Source organism: Diorhabda carinulata, chromosome 5 (assembly GCF_026250575.1).
Source record: "Diorhabda carinulata isolate Delta chromosome 5, icDioCari1.1, whole genome shotgun sequence".
NCBI lineage: Eukaryota > Metazoa > Arthropoda > Insecta > Coleoptera > Chrysomelidae > Diorhabda > Diorhabda carinulata.
Window position 1 is genome coordinate 31,345,012 of NC_079464.1, and position 16,864 is coordinate 31,361,875.

The window sequence follows — 16,864 nt, forward strand, 5'->3', positions numbered from 1 at the left end:
GAACAAACCATCAATTGTCTTATAAAACTGTCTTCTAACAAAATAAAGGACATTTGGCTTTGGGTATTGTCTTTTTTGTCTAAAAAACCGTTTTTAGTGTTTGGAAAATGTCTTTTCTTGTAAACGGATTGTCCTTTGTCTTATAAATCTGTATTTTTTGCCGAACAAACCATCAATTGTCTTAGAAAACTGTCTTTTGACAAAATAAAGGACATTTGGCTTTGGGTATTGTCTTTTTTGTCTAAAAAAACCGTTTTTAGTGTTTGGAAAATGTCTTTTCTTATAAACGGATTGTCCTTTGTCTTATAAATCTGTATTTTTTGCCGAACAAACCATCAATTGTCTTAGAAAACTGTCTTTTGACAAAATAAAGGACATTTGGCTTTGGGTATTGTCTTTTTTGTCTAAAAAAACCGTTTTTAGTGTTTGGAAAATGTCTTTTCTTATAAACGGATTGTCCTTTGTCTTAGAAATCTGTCTTTTTTGCCGAACAAACCATCAATTGTCTTATAAAACAGTCTTCTAACAAAATAAAGGACATTTGGCTTTGGGTATTGTCTTTTTTGTCTAAAAAACCGTTTTTAGTGTTTGGAAAATGTCTTTTCTTATAAACGGATTGTCCTTTGTCTTAGAAAGCTGTCTTTTTTGCCGAACAAACCGTTATTTATGTTTTGAAACTGACTTTTTGGAGAAACGAATCATTATTTATCGTATGAATCTGTATTTTTTTTAAAATCTGGCTTGTCTCAGTAATTGGTTTTACCTTTATCCATCTTTTTTCCATTTTCTATTGTTCTGTAGCTGATATGAAAAAGTTAAAAGGATTCAGGTCCTATAAATATCGTGTCTATAGCTTTATAATTTCCTTCCATTTCCATTTCAGTGTAATCAGGAATCCATTGATATTAGAGCCGTTTGACCATTGGATAGATTCCCAATTGCATCCAAAACTTAATATTTCGTCCTAAGACATGTCCCAGATCCGATCGTTTTTCACGAACGGTTTTTTCCTTTCCGAACATCACGAATGTTGTTTTCTCCCCCACGTTTTCAAATACTATATGAGTATTCACACCTGCAGAAGCCTAACGGTTCACCTAATGACGTTAAACCGTCCAAACCCAGCTGCCTGATCAGCTCTTCGGAGCAGATCGGTCTCTGTTAGGTCCTAGTGGGTTTTCTTGATGAAAACCTTGGACGAAACGTCGTTCAAAAATAGCCTCGATGTTATCGGTTAAATCGATAGCGAACGACAATTATTTGTATGAGAGGGAAATTGGAGGATACGCCTCGTAAATCGAACTTGTATCAATTTGCGGTGACAGCATGGCGCGGTTGGTAGGATAATTATTATCTTCGAATCGAAATAAACAAAACGACGGACTAAATTCGGTGCAGTAATTCAAACGATAATTTTCGAGTGCATTTTATGCGGCAGTTATATCTACCGAACTAATAAATAATTCAAAATAGCCACATGTGCATACGTATATACAGGATGTCCCACGACGATTTAAAACTCTTAAAACTATCTGTATATGGGAAAATACTTATAATAAAATCATGAAAATTTATATTTTTGGGTTTTCGGATACGATCTTTTTAACTAGAATTTTTTCAAAGATGGCCGACTTCCGGTTCTACCGGAAGTCGACTGTAACTTTATTATTTTATATAGAACACCCTGTATATTGATACATTTTTGAAATCTACGTAAAATTTTAGTATACTTTTGTTTGAAAATATTTTTCGAAAAACTCATACTTTTTGAGTTATTAATTTTTTTGTAAAAAATTTGACCCTTATAAATTATTTTTTTACCAGGATACCTTTAAAGATATGAAAATAGTTTTTACTCGGTTGCTTTGAGTAAAGTCAGACGTATTTGAATCTATGTCGAAAAATTTTTCATTTTATACAGGGTGTGTATAAACAGTGTTCAAAGTTTTACTTCATAAATATCAAATTTCTTTATTTTTTTAAATAGAACACCCTGTATATTAATACATCTTTGAAATCTACGTGAAATTTTAGTATACTTTTGTTTAAAAATATTTTTCGAAAAACTCATACTTTCTGAGTTATTAATTTTTTTGTAAAAAATTTAACCCTTGCAGACCCTTATAAATTATTTTTTTACGCGAATACCCTTAAAGATACTAAAATTGTTTTTGTTCGTTTATTTCAAGTAAGGTCAGAAGTATTTGAATCTATATTGAAAAATTTTACATTTTATACAGGGAGTATATAAAAAGTGTTCAAAGTTTAACTTCATAAATATCAAAATTTAAATATCTCGGAACCGACTAAAAGTTGTAATAAGATTAGTAAATAAAGTTTGATTTGATTTTTTGATAGACCTTGACAAAATAAAGAAAAATACTTTTTTATTTCTTAGTGCTTGTATCAAGGGGTCAAAATAAAATTTAATCCACACCTGCATCTCTAACAATTTACAGAAATCTTTTATTATCTGGATAACGGTGAGGTTTAGATATAGGAAAGTATACATGAATTTGTCTTATTTTTTACCCCCGAATGTATTAAAATAGAAAAAACCGGGTGGTTCTATTTAAAAAAATGAAGAAATTGGATATTTATGAAGTTAAATTTCGAACACTTTTTATACACACCCTGTATAAAATGTAAAATTTTTCAACATAGATTCATATACGTCTGACCTTGCTAAAAAAAACCGAACAGAAACCATTTTCATATCTTTAAGGGTAAAAAAATAATTTATAAGGGTGTGCAACTGTTAAATTTTTTACAAAAAAATTAATAACTCAAAAAATATGACTTTTTCAAAAAAAGTTTTCAGACAAAAGTATACTAAAATTTTACGTAGATTTCAAAAATGTATTAATATACAGGGTGTTCTATATAAAAAATAAAGAAAATTGATATTTATGAAGTTAAATTTTGAACACTTTTTATACACACCCTGTATGAAATGAAAAATTTTTCAACATAGATTCAAATATGTCTGACCTTGCTAAAAAAAACCGAATAGAAACCATTTTCATATCTTTAAGGGTAAAAAAATAATTCATAAGACTCTGCAAGGGTTAAAATTTTTACAAAAAAATTAATAACTCAAAAAATATGAATATTTCGAAAAAAGTTTTCAGACAAAAGTATACTAAAATTTTACGTAGATTTCAAAAATGTATTAATATACAGGGTGTTCTATATACAAAATAAAGAAAATTGATATTTATGAAGTTAAATTTTGAACACTTTTTATACACACCCTGTATGAAATGAAAAATTTTTCAACATAGATTCAAATATGTCTGACCTTGCTAAAAAAAACCGAATAGAAACCATTTTCATATCTTTAAGGGTAAAAAAATAATTCATAAGACTCTGCAAGGGTTAAAATTTTTACAAAAAAATTAATAACTCAAAAAATATGACTTTTTCAAAAAAAGTTTTCAGACAAAAGTATACTAAAATTTTACGTAGATTTCAAAAATGTATTAATATACAGGGTGTTCTATATAAAAAATAAAGAAAATTGATATTTATGAAGTTAAATTTTGAACACTTTTTATACACACCCTGTATGAAATGAAAAATTTTTCAACATAGATTCAAATATGTCTGACCTTGCTAAAAAAAACCGAACAGAAACCATTTTCATATCTTTAAGGGTAAAAAAATAATTTATAAGGGTGTGCAACTGTTAAATTTTTTACAAAAAAATTAATAACTCAAAAAATATGACTTTTTCAAAAAAAGTTTTCAGACAAAAGTATACTAAAATTTTACGTAGATTTCAAAAATGTATTAATATACAGGGTGTTCTATATAAAAAATAAAGAAAATTGATATTTATGAAGTTAAATTTTGAACACTTTTTATACACACCCTGTATGAAATGAAAAATTTTTCAACATAGATTCATATACGTCTGACCTTGCTAAAAAAACCGAACAGAAACCATTTTCATATCTTTAAGGGTAAAAAAATAATTCATAAGACTCTGCAAGGGTTAAAATTTTTACAAAAAAATTAATAACTCAAAAAATATGAATATTTCGAAAAAAGTTTTCAGACAAAAGTATACTAAAATTTTACGTAGATTTCAAAAATGTATTAATATACAGGGTGTTCTATATAAAAAATAAAGAAAATTGATATTTATGAAGTTAAATTTTGAACACTTTTTATACACACCCTGTATGAAATGAAAAATTTTTCAACATAGATTCATATACGTCTGACCTTGCTAAAAAAAACCGAACAGAAACCATTTTCATATCTTTAAGGGTAAAAAAATAATTCATAAGACTCTGCAAGGGTTAAAATTTTTACAAAAAAATTAATAACTCAAAAAATATGAATATTTCGAAAAAAGTTTTCAGACAAAAGTATACTAAAATTTTACGTAGATTTCAAAAATGTATTAATATACAGGGTGTTCTATATAAAAAATAAAGAAAATTGATATTTATGAAGTTAAATTTTGAACACTTTTTATACACACCCTGTATGAAATGAAAAATTTTTCAACATAGATTCAAATACGTCTTACCTTGCTAAAAAAAACCGAATAGAAACCCTTTTCATATCTTTAAGGGTAAAAAAATAATTTATAAGACTCTGCAAGGGTTAAATTTTTTACAAAAAAATTAATAACTCAAAAAATATGAATTTTTCGAAAAAAGTTTTCAGACAAAAGTATACTGAAATTTTACGTAGATTTCAAAAATGTATTAATATACAGGGTGTACTATATAAAATAACAAAGTTACAGTCGATTTCTTCGACTTGGACGACTACTACGTCGCGGGACACCCTGTATAGATAGAGTTTGATTGCTGATAAGGGACAGCGCCAGTTATAAAATCGGTTATTGGTTTCCCGTCGCAAAACAATCGCGAAAATAGAATACGAATCGGTAAATTTTCCTCCCTCTCCATTTTCCTTTGACATAGTTACGTAGAATTATTAGTCGCCGCCTCATTTTCCGAACCATATTCCAATTTGGCAGATATCCATCAACGTTGATGTTCGGGAACGTAAACTCGTCAACTATTCTTCTCTCAATATCGATAAATTTAACGGTTCGCTTCATATACTATGTTCTAAAACGTCATAATAAAAAAGAAGAAGATTAATCAACTTTTAGGTTAGAAGAAAACTTCGATTGATTATGTTTACGTGCGGGATTTCCAGTGGATTAATCTTTAGCAAGATAAATACATTCGGGGTTCGTATACGTGCTCTGCGCGCTCTTTTGATGACTTACCCATCAAAAACTCACTATTTCTTTTAACTCCCCTCGTATAAATAGTCAAAATGATGATGTTTTGTATTAGTTATGAAACTAGACCAGAAAATACGCCGTCAATTATGTAACTTAGTGCTTTTCAATAAATATTTCTAATTATATCGTGAAAATTCGTCATTTTATCATTAAAACCGATAAAATCGTTGAAAATTATCTTTCTGGGGTATTATTACACCCCCAGTTTCGTCTACTAGGACGTACCGACGAAAAATTCTCAATTTTTGGTGGGAACGAACTTTTCATCAGCATTAAGCAATCGGTATCGATTGATATTGGTCAAAACCTCACTATTTCTTTTAATTCCCCTCGTATAAATATTCTAAATGATGATTTTTTGTATTAGTTATGAAACTAGACCAGAAAATACGCCATCAATTATGTAACTTAGTGCTTTTCAATAAATATTTCTAATTATATCGTGAAAATTCGTCATTTTATCATTAAAACCGATAAAATCCTTGAAAATTATCTTTCTGGGGTATTATTACACCCCCAGTTTCGTCTACTAGGACGTACCGACGAAAAATTCTCAATTTTTGGTGGGAACGAACTTTTCATCAGCATTAAGCAATCTGTATCGGCTGATATTGGTCAAAAGTCACTATTTCTTCGAATTACCCTCGTATAAATATTCTAAACGATGATTATATGTAATAATTCATATGATTATTCGATTCAATCGTCAAAATATTGAGTTTCAGGTTAAATCTGATGATCTTAGTGCCCGTATTTATCCGGCAGAAGTGATTGTCAATAAAACGATCCAAGAAAAAATCACTAAATCGACGTTGGAAATTGTAACGAAAAAATTGCACTTTTCCAGAGGTATCTTGAAAGTTAGATGCCAGGAATCGATTTATTCGGTTTGGAAGAAAAGCGTCGAAAGGTATTTCAAAGAAGAAAGTCCACAACTGGCACCTGTGCTGGGTTCGACGTCTTCACAAAGTCATACAAATCAAGTTGTAGGTATGTGATTTATTTGGACCTCACTTTTGGTTACAAAAAATAAATTTTTTTTTCATTTTTTATATTTTGGAGTATTTGGAAATAGAAGTAGAAATTTTGAAACTATTTTGTTCAAAAAAAATCCAAAAACCATAAATTTCTCGATTTATTTTAAAAAACTGTAGTTACTACATTTGAAGCCATGCCGGCCCTGTCCGCTTTGTGGTCCAAGAGAAGAAGGCGGGAGATTAGCAGTGAGTGAATCATCAGACACGAAAGACGTTGCATTTTATTTATATATTATTATTTAATTATCGGCTTTTTGTGTATTGAATTAATCATTATATTATATAAATATATATATACATAAAAAGCCGTTAATTAATAATAATATAAAAATGAAATGCAACGTCTTTCGTGTCTGATGATTCACTCACTGCTAATCTCCCGCCTTCTTCCCTATACCACAAAGCGGACAGGGCCGGCACGGCCGTAAATTATAGGCGCGTTATAAATACAGTTTTTCTAAATAAATTGAGATATTTCTGGTTTTTGGATTTTATATTGTCCAAATTTTTATTTTAAAACATAGTCCTCAATTTTTCCTTGGATGTTACGTTGAAATTTTTTTTTGATGTAACCTATTTCTAATGAAAAATTTTTTTTTACAGAAATTATAACAAACAGTTCCGGTAAAAACACCAGCTCGACACGTGTTCTTCTATTTTTTTGTTTTATTTTATTCAAATCGATATTTTCGAGGTAATATCCAGAGAAATAACAAAGAAAATGTAGTTTTCTGAAAGTGTGCCTCACGTTTCAAATAATTTAGATATAAAACGTTATTTTTCCCAATTTTCCTCGTTTAAAACAAATAAAAATCGTTCGTTATCGATCCCATCATGAAAATTAAGTGAATCGCATTCTATGAATTTTCTAACACCCTGTATATTAATATTTCCATTTTATATTATAGTTACTCCATCTAGCGGTTATTGTTCCTCCTATCTCGCATAAATTCGATTTTTAAACAGATTTCGTTACAATTTCTTTTTTCGAAATTTTTTCTCCTGGAAGTAGGCAATATCTACACATTTCCAACGATTTTTAATGCAATTTGATTATTGAAATTTGTGTAAATATGAGTTTTAGAACCATTCCCGCCTTTTTCGTCGTCTTTTTTTTATACTGTTGGAACTTCAAGGTCATAATCGAGATTTACCAGGGAACGTCGATAATTTTACTCTTAAATGCTTGACATTTTATAATAAATAATTGATTCCAAACGATATTTAGTTTTGTAGATATGTCAAATGTGATAAAAAAAATTAGTTTTAAGATTTTTTCGTGAAAATAGCGTCCATCTTGTACATTCCTTAAATTGAATTTTCGTTAGTTTAATTCAAAAATATCATTGAATTGCAATGGAGATAAAAATTCGTTTCAAATATTCACAAAAAAAAAATTGGAATAAAATTGCGCCAAAAACCGAAACTTAACCTCTAAAATCAATTTGAATTAAACTAAAATTATGTTGCTCATTGTATCAATTACGTTTGTATTTTAAATATATATATATATATCCATTAGTAGATTGGTTTATAATAAAAAAAATGAAAGAATAATCATTGAATCGTTTTATTTCAATTCTTCCCATAAAAAAATGCGCTCAATTCAAATGAATCACCCTATATATAATTATTTAGTTAGACATCCTCGATAGACATCTCTAAATTCTCAACACAACCTCCTTCGTCCGCGCTTGGTTACTAACTGAATCGTGTTGACTAACGTAACGTACGTACGAAACTGGAACTACGACGCAGTGTTGCCAAAATTAACAGATTTTATTTGAAATTATGAAAAAGTAATCATTAAATCGTTTTAAATTTCTTAGACCTTCTGATGTATTAATGCATCTTAATGTTCTTGATTTTAGGTCTCTTCTGTTTTAAAATTATTTTAATTTATATATATATATATATCATAATTTTTAATTATAATTTTAAAACAGAAATCCTAAAATCAAGAACATTTAGATGCGTTAAATTGTTTTATTTCAACCGTTTCCATAACCAAATTTACTCGATTTAATTCAATCACCCTATATTTTAATATTTATTTCGATATCGTTGGTAATGAATTTTTAAATGTTCGACGCAGCTTCCTTCGTCCGCGTCTAGTTGCTAACTGAATCAGGTTGGCAACGATATATACCAAACTGAAATTAAGACGCACTTGTTGCCAAAGTTATTATATTTTATTTAAAAATATGGAAAAGATTTCTTTCGAAAAGAAGTTTGTTTTTTATGAATAAAAAATGAAATAATAACTATTATTACCACGAAGAAAGAAAAGAACATCCGAAAAAAAATAACATTGATTTTTTTTTGAAAAAATTATTTTATTATCGTCTTGTGGTTTAGGAGCTGATAAAAGTTTTTCGCTAGCGTCCACTGCCTTATCGTCAATTTCAAATGTTTTTAATAATTTTGTAAATATACATTGGCTAGGACTAATTCATCAGTTATTTCTACTCCAAGCTCAAAACTGAGAATTTCAGTTTCGTTCGAAATTTTCGTAGGTTATCACCTACAATAATAGTATTATTGTTATTTTATTCGATTTCGAAATTACGAAATTGCATATTTATACTAAAATTTTCAAATTATTTCAACAATTTATTTTTATTCAAAACTATAAGAATTGCTTTAAAATCATAAACACATCTGGCAACACAGCACATAATAGAAAAACTGACGTTTATGCGCGCCCAAATCGATCGATATTGTTCAATATGGATCCCGAGCATATCACGTATTTCGTAATACTCAAAAATTACATGAAGAAAAGAATTGAAAGATATGTTCTAATTAAAGGATTGAGTTAATCCTTAAATAATTCATTTATTATCTATCAAGGGATAAAAACAAATTAGTTAAATCAATAAGTTGAAAGTGTTACAAGTTTTGCATTTCGAGGTTATATTTGTGTGTCTAGAAATTTCTATGTTTAGTTCACAGTTTTTCCTGTGTTTATCGCTGTGTTTTAAGAAGTAGTTTCAATTCAGTTTCGTGTCTTTTAAAATATTAGTGTATACTGTTGTTCCAGTATTCTGTAAGTAAAATTTTAGAAATGATTAAATAATACGTTGAGAAATGCAAAAAGGCAACCAAAAAGCAATCAAATCAATCTAATAGGAAGTTACGAACAGCAAAAAAACGAAAAGTTAAGTAATTGATACTTATTTTTTGTCTTCTAGTTCATTTTTAACATCGTTTTGTTAAATTTCCAAGTAAAAAACAATTCAAAATGCAATAGTTAATTAATTAAAACTATTTAGAAACAAATTGTAAACATAACCTATCATACTAGTTAATTCTCGTTAAGTTGAATAATAAAATATGTTATTCCTTTTTTACGAATCTTTTCTTTTTTATAATTCCAATTATTTAAAGAGATCATCGTTACGCTTCGGGCGAATTTGCAATTGAAATTTAACTCAATCGAATACAGTCTCTATTTGAAATAAAGGGTCCTTTTTACCTAGGGAATTCGACGTGACAACTCGGAACTCTTCATTGCTCCTTTAATCGATTCGAGGTTTACCAGGGGACGTTACAATGTTCATATTCACAAACTCGTTTCAAAATGCGATAATTTCTAATTTATAAACAGCTTATATTTCACTTAGTGAAAAAATTAACGAAATTTTCTCTTTATCATCAAATACTAATCATATTCCACATTTAAAATCATTCAAAATGCTAGTTTCTGTATAATTTTATAAACGTAATGTTTTCCGACAACCCCGGTAGGCGAAAGAACGAATATAGGGTAACAGTTGGAGAAAATAAATAAGAAGATAAAGCATAGGGATGGTTATTAAAAAGGATGAAGCTCGAAAACAGTCGCTATGGTATGTCGCGTCGTTATTTGAATTTAAAAGCTTAGACACCTTTTGTGCTGAGCACTGATTATTTTCTCTCTTCTTTAAACTTCAAATTGGCCTTAATGATCGTTATTATCCAGCGACGCTTCTTCGAAGACGGCACGGCGTTCGTTTAGTTGGGAATGAAAATGCCGAGAGGTGATTTAGATGTAGAACACGAATATCAATAATAAAAAAACAGTTATAATATTATTGAAATTTTTTTATGATAAAAATAGTATAGAAACTTATTTTATTTCGTGTCTTCATTGACAATTATTCAAGGTCAAATGATTCATAGTCGATTTTTCGCGATAAACTCTGTTTAAAGCTTCTAAAATAATCAGAACATGTCAATCGTTGTTTAGATCGATGGCGGTAAATATTCGGCCATTACATATGGTTCGGTTCCACCATAACAGTGTTGCCATATTTGAACGCATAAATAGTAACTCTCGTAAATCTGACAAAATAAAAAAAACATAAAATAGAATCTAATTACTTTCTTTTTTTATATTTAATATATCATCTGTTTATGTCTTCGGCCTATTCGAAGTAAATCAATAGTGAGTCGTAAACAGAATAAATAATAATAAAATTGATATAAATCATTTGAGTATAAATTTGTGAGAAAGCATCTCTAGATGGATATTGGAAGGAATCGAGAAAAGGCCTTACGCAGCGAAAATAGCCCTGCATGCATACATTTTAAGTTTCAATAAAGAATGAAAATATTTGTTGAAAAAAAAAAGAAATTGGTGATTCAGTCGTACTTTTTAGTAATTGATTTCAAATAAAAAAATTAAAAAATGAGTAAAATCTCCAATATCGACAAAAAAAATTCCAAAATATACATAAAAATCATCGTCGTTATGAAACAATTCCTATTTTTACTTATAATTACAAAATGATGTAGCAAAAACTCATTTCTGTACTAAAAAACATCCTAAACGAAAAATTTTGTCACCTCCACTACAAATATTCTTTTCATTCGATTAAACTTTTAATTTTTTCCACTTGGATATGGTTCAAATGGTCTGGATACGGATCTGTTTATCTGTTATTTATTTTGTATGTACGTACTTTCGTGCTAAACTCTGGACGCGAACTAAATTCTTTTGTTTACCACAAAAATCAACGCAGAGATAATTTTTTTTCGTGTGGGTGATTTTAAAGAGTAGTGGTTTAATTTAAATTCACATCGGGTGCTTAACCACACTACGAAGTACAAAAAATATCGTAAAATATTGACATAATTAACTGGTAGCCGAGTTGGCGGGATGTTTATATATTTTTTAACGTACATTGAGAAAGCGGTTACGTGCTTACGTATATTTGGAAGTGATTTGTTTTTACACAAAACAAAATAAAAAATAAGTTACATGGTGTAAAGAGATTGATACCGCGCACGCCCAATGTAAATGACAACACGTCGCCATATTGAGATAATAGCCAATCAGAGACGCATACTTAAATTTTAAACGATTAACGAACATATTGTTATATTAAATACATTCAATTTATTTAAATAATTTAAAAACATGTCATATACATCATAGGTGTTTTATCAACAATTGTTTTTCGTTAGAGATAAAAGATTGTCAAAAAATAAGGTTAAGTACACCACAACATAAATAATTTTCGTGGAACTTATGGCGGCGTGATGAAAGATACACAGAACTAGACGTAGTTTCGTTTATTCACAGAACACTTGGAATTATAAAAAAACGAACTAGTTATATCTTAGACAGGGACGTATTAAGAACATTTTAACTAATTATTAATTTTATGTTTAAAATGTATTGAGATTTCGAGATTACAATGTAAATATGTTATAAACCGAATAGTTTTGAATTTCAAATAATTTGGATATATAATTGTAGTATATCCATCACAGGGTAAAGGATTTGTAAATAATTTTAATATAATTAACGAGATTCATAAATCCATTGGAACCGTTCCTGGTTGGAACTTGAAATAACAGAAATAAAAACCTACAAAACAAACAATTGGCGACAGTGTGGTGTAAAAAACAATGTAACGTAAAAAAGAAGTTTCCAAGCAAATTAAAAAAGTTGAACAAAAGTTTTCAGCAGTTATTTCGCAGATTTAAATGGTAATTTGCAGTTAAGAATAAACTGGCATTTTATGTGTTCCCACGGCATTGTAGAAAATGTACGGTAGGGTAGGATAAATATTTCTTTTTGTTCGCAGACGACGAAAATGAAGAATTTGAAGTTATGGCGAGATCGCCTCATTTTCAAACAAAGGCGTCATATAAATATTTTCTAAAAAGGGAGTTTTTATTCAACTAACATAATAAATATGAAATTTTTGTTGTTTGATACTCTACCACATCAAAATTATTCGAGAACGTCCATAAAATTACGCATACGCACAATTTTTTTTATCTTTATCAACATAATGATAAAAATCACATCAGATCAAACAAAAACGTTTTTGAACAGTCAAAATATCGAACTAATTGATCATCCCTCGTACAATCCTTGTTTGGCAATCAACGATTTCTTTTTATTCCCGCAGATTGCGAGGTCAACGTTTTTCTCCATTTAAATTAGCGGTTTTTGAAAACAATTATAAATATGTATTTGTTTTTATTTTCCTATTTAAAATAATAAGTAACAACCCTCGTACAAAAAAGTATTCAAAGTTAACTGAATCATGTTTAATAATATAAGCATATTAAAGTTTAGTTTAAATATATTATTCACATCATTTCAAGCAAAATATAAAACTTTCAACTAAATATAATTAAACTACTATTATTATTGAATAGTTTTTTTAAAGCTGGTATAAAAACTCTCGTAGACTGCCATGTTAGATCTCAGTCCATTTCTGGCGCGCAACACGCACGAATCACGTGGCAGCAACGACCATGTGATTGGTTGACCACCAACGCATGTACTACATGGCGTATGAATATTTAGCGCGTATATAATTCTGAATTTACTACTATATATAAGTAAATTCTTATTTATTTTAAGGTTAAAACATACGAATAGCAAAAAGAAAAATAAATATTACGTCATATATTAATTAGATATATAAATTCGGTGTTTGTTAATTGATTCATGCCATATTTCCGTTACACACACAGATGGGATGCTCCGCCATGTTTGTCACATGACATGCTACATTGCTTTATGGGTTTTGTGACCACATGAGTAAAGTTGTAATACGTTTTATGCTTTAAAAATTCGTGAGATTTGTTGTTCTGTTTTAAATTTAAATTTAAGTAGATATCAATAAAATATATATTTCGTTACGATACTCGGTGCGTGGTTTTGAGAAAATTCTTTGTTAGAGGTGGAATAAGGTGATTCGTATCGACGAGCTGCTTGGCAACGTTGAATATTTGGGAGTCATTGAACTTGAACGTAAATGTAGGTAAATTTCTATGACTATTTATGTTTTTACGAAAATGTGTATTTATGGAATAGTTAATTATTCAATCGATAATTATTTATATGCGAATATAGACGAAGAAAAAATGTTTGTCTACGCTTATGTTCGAACAAAGCCACCCGTAGTTTGCTCCTTCGCTAGGGGTCAAAAGTGGTAGAGAAAACAGTAAATTCGCGCGAAAATAAATCTGAATTACGAGAAAACTTCTTAGTTCCTCATCGCACCACCACCGTTGTGCTAACGATGCCAACTTAGATAAAAATTTATGTAAATCTTCAGATGAATATATAAGGAAACCGACCGCGTTGTACGTACAATGAAAATGTGACATTGTAACTAGAGGCTTTATATAATACGACCGTTAATAAATACACTGCCCAAAATAGTTAAAGTGGCATGTAGAATTTAGAAATGTAAATTGGAAGGTTTGTCTCTCATATTTTACTAGATATCTCTGAAAATATCGATTTTAGAGAAAAATGTTTCAAATCAAAAATAAACCTCATAAAAAACTCTACAAAAAATGTTTTCTACATTTTTTACGAAAACCTATTTTTTTGGTTGTTATGACACAAAATATTTCGGCACTATACACGAGTGTTTATATTTTGAGTCATAACAGCTAAAGGAATAGGTTTACTCAAAAAATTTATATAAACTTTTTTGTAGAGCTTTCCATGAGCTTCATTTTTTATTCGAAACTTTTTTCTCTAAAATTTCAGATCAGCTGATCGTATTTAATTGAGCGTTTGTGACCGGAAATTCTCAGACGTCCCTCGTATTGGTTATATAGATGACGTATGACCTATTTCGAGGAAAAGTTTTCCTTGTATCTCATCTCTCTTAAAAAGTTTTCATCCGACTAATTTATTCATTTATTAAAAAAAGTAAATGGACGATATCTCGATGAGAGTCGAAAACTTTTAAAAGTTTAACCATGTTTTTGTGACAGAGAGAGATAGAGAGAAGTCCTATCGGGCATCATCGCCGCAACGAGGAAGTCATTTAAGTTTTGATTCGAGAAATTAACGCATCCCAGTCCCACAGACATACCAGATGATTATCGCAATACCAACAACTTAAATTACTTTCATTGGACAATGGAAATGTAGAGAAAAAAAAATGATAATCTTATAATCGGGTCGATTTTTATTTCGGGAAATTCGTATTATGGAATATCCGATTTAATTTTGGTTAGAATTCAATGTAGAATATCGAATTTTGATATATAGGGTGCGGTATTATTGCTGCTACTACAAATTCGTTTTTCAAATCGAGTTTTTACTCATTCGTATACCATTTCATGTTATTTCGTTTCAAAAATGTCTGATTTAATTTTAATATTTTCCAAAATTATTTATTTGATAAGAAATCGTCGAATTAAAGTAATTCGTGATAACTCCAAATCATAACCTAAAACTGCACGTGGTATATGGTGTAAGGGCGTTTAAAACGATCTATTTAACGTATAAGATCACTGGCAAATATACGGGGTGCTGTAGATAGTACGATATTAATATAAAACTATTTATGTCTTTTTAAACTACGCTGTATAATATTGCAAGAATGTTTTATAAAGACAAGAATAGCGTAAAAAGTATCAAAAAGTGTAAATATACAATGTGTTCAATTTGAAAAAATATGAATTTGCTTGCTTACGTCAATATTAATGACAGTTTTCTTTATATGAGTATTAAATCTAAACTATTTGTTAAATTTAAATGAAATTTTGACGGATGACGTAAGAAATATGGCGGAAACTAACGATTTTATAACTTTAAAGAAAATTCATCGCTTTTCAGTTAAACCGCCATCGTATTTGAGAAGTTTTTCGTATCTAACCTTTCAAACGACCCTGTATAGTATTAAAAAACGCTGTATCGCGGGAATAACGTGAAAAATATGTAAATTTGGGTTCTTACGTCAAAATGAATGACAATTTTCCTTATATGAGTATTAGAACTAAGCTATCTGTGAAATTTATATGACATTCTGACAGATGACATAAAAAACATGGCGGAAACTAACGATATGACCACCTTAAAGATATCTTGTCATTTTTCAGTTAAATCGCTATCGTACTTGAGTATTTTTTCGTATTTATCTTTTTAAACTACCCTGTATATTATTACAAAGCACTGTATCACGAAAATAACATAAATTTTGTTGCTTCTGTCAATATAAATGACATTTTATTTATGAGTTTTGAAATTTATATGAAATGTTGACATATGACATAAGAAACGTGATGGAAACTAACGTATTCTATTGTAAAACTTATAATTCTCAATTTAAAATTAATTTTTTTAGTATTTCATTCTTAAATGACACGTACAATTCACTAGAACTAAAATAATATCTAGACAAAATGATAAAATTTTTTTGTTGCCCATAAACTTGTAAATTGCGAAAACAATTGGCGTGGATAACCCTATATATCCTAAAACACTTCGGAAGTAATCCCCTCGAAAAAAAATTACCCATTTTAAGTGTATTAAAGCTACAAAAGAGATTTGCCGAACCTTATTTATAATCTGTTTCGCATCCAACTAATTTTATCTCGATTCCAAATAAATTTTAAGTAAAAGAGCGTACCCAATGCTTTTGTTTTTATACAAAAAAAGTGTTATTGCTTTGGTTATGTATAGTTGAAATGATTTATAAGCCGCCGAGGCCACCCGCCGTACTGGATTATAGGAAGAATAATGGACTTTTCCAAGCTTAGAGAGCACGCAAGGACGTCGTGAGATACCATAAAAAAATGATCCACATAACGTTTAACGATAAAAAATACTGAGAAAATGCACTATAACTTTGTTATATAATATTTAAAAAAAAACAGAAACTTAACTTAGCATCCATTTTACTTTATCAACTCACAAGTTGACACTACGCGTAGTTTGACATTTCGAGGTTATATTTTTGAAGTAAATATTACTCTCGATCAGTTAGATTACAAAAACAATATTTTTTATTATAGTTTCCGAATGTTTCTACTAGTATTTCATAACATTTCGTATTTATTATCTCACGTTAACTCAGAATTAACGTAATCGATTTTGACGCGCACCTCGGCATGATTCATTTATAAACGCCATATCGAATCACGTGATTAACGAGAACCTAATTTTATTCATTAGTTCAACAGCGTTGCCATATCTACCGTTTCCACAGTAGATTTATCGATACAAATTATTTAAATTATAATTTTTGATTGTTTTAAACACAGGGCCGGATTTTTGGTATTGCCTACATAATTTTCG

General features: G+C 29.1%; 1 protein-coding gene across 5 annotated transcripts in view; it reads left to right on the forward strand.

Moving 5' to 3' along the window:
• The window catches only part of LOC130893781 (uncharacterized), a 67,073-nt gene extending 59,204 nt beyond the window's left edge, over positions 1 to 7,869 (forward strand). For all 5 annotated transcript variants that reach the window (XM_057800151.1, XM_057800147.1, XM_057800148.1 and 2 more), the window contains 2 exons: positions 6,001 to 6,265; positions 6,916 to 7,869. In XM_057800151.1, the coding sequence (XP_057656134.1) occupies positions 6,001 to 6,265; positions 6,916 to 7,010 (360 nt within the window). In that variant the 3' untranslated portion in view covers positions 7,011 to 7,869. The remainder of the gene's footprint in view (positions 1 to 6,000; positions 6,266 to 6,915) is intronic.
• Positions 7,870 to 16,864: the final 8,995 nt, after the last annotated feature.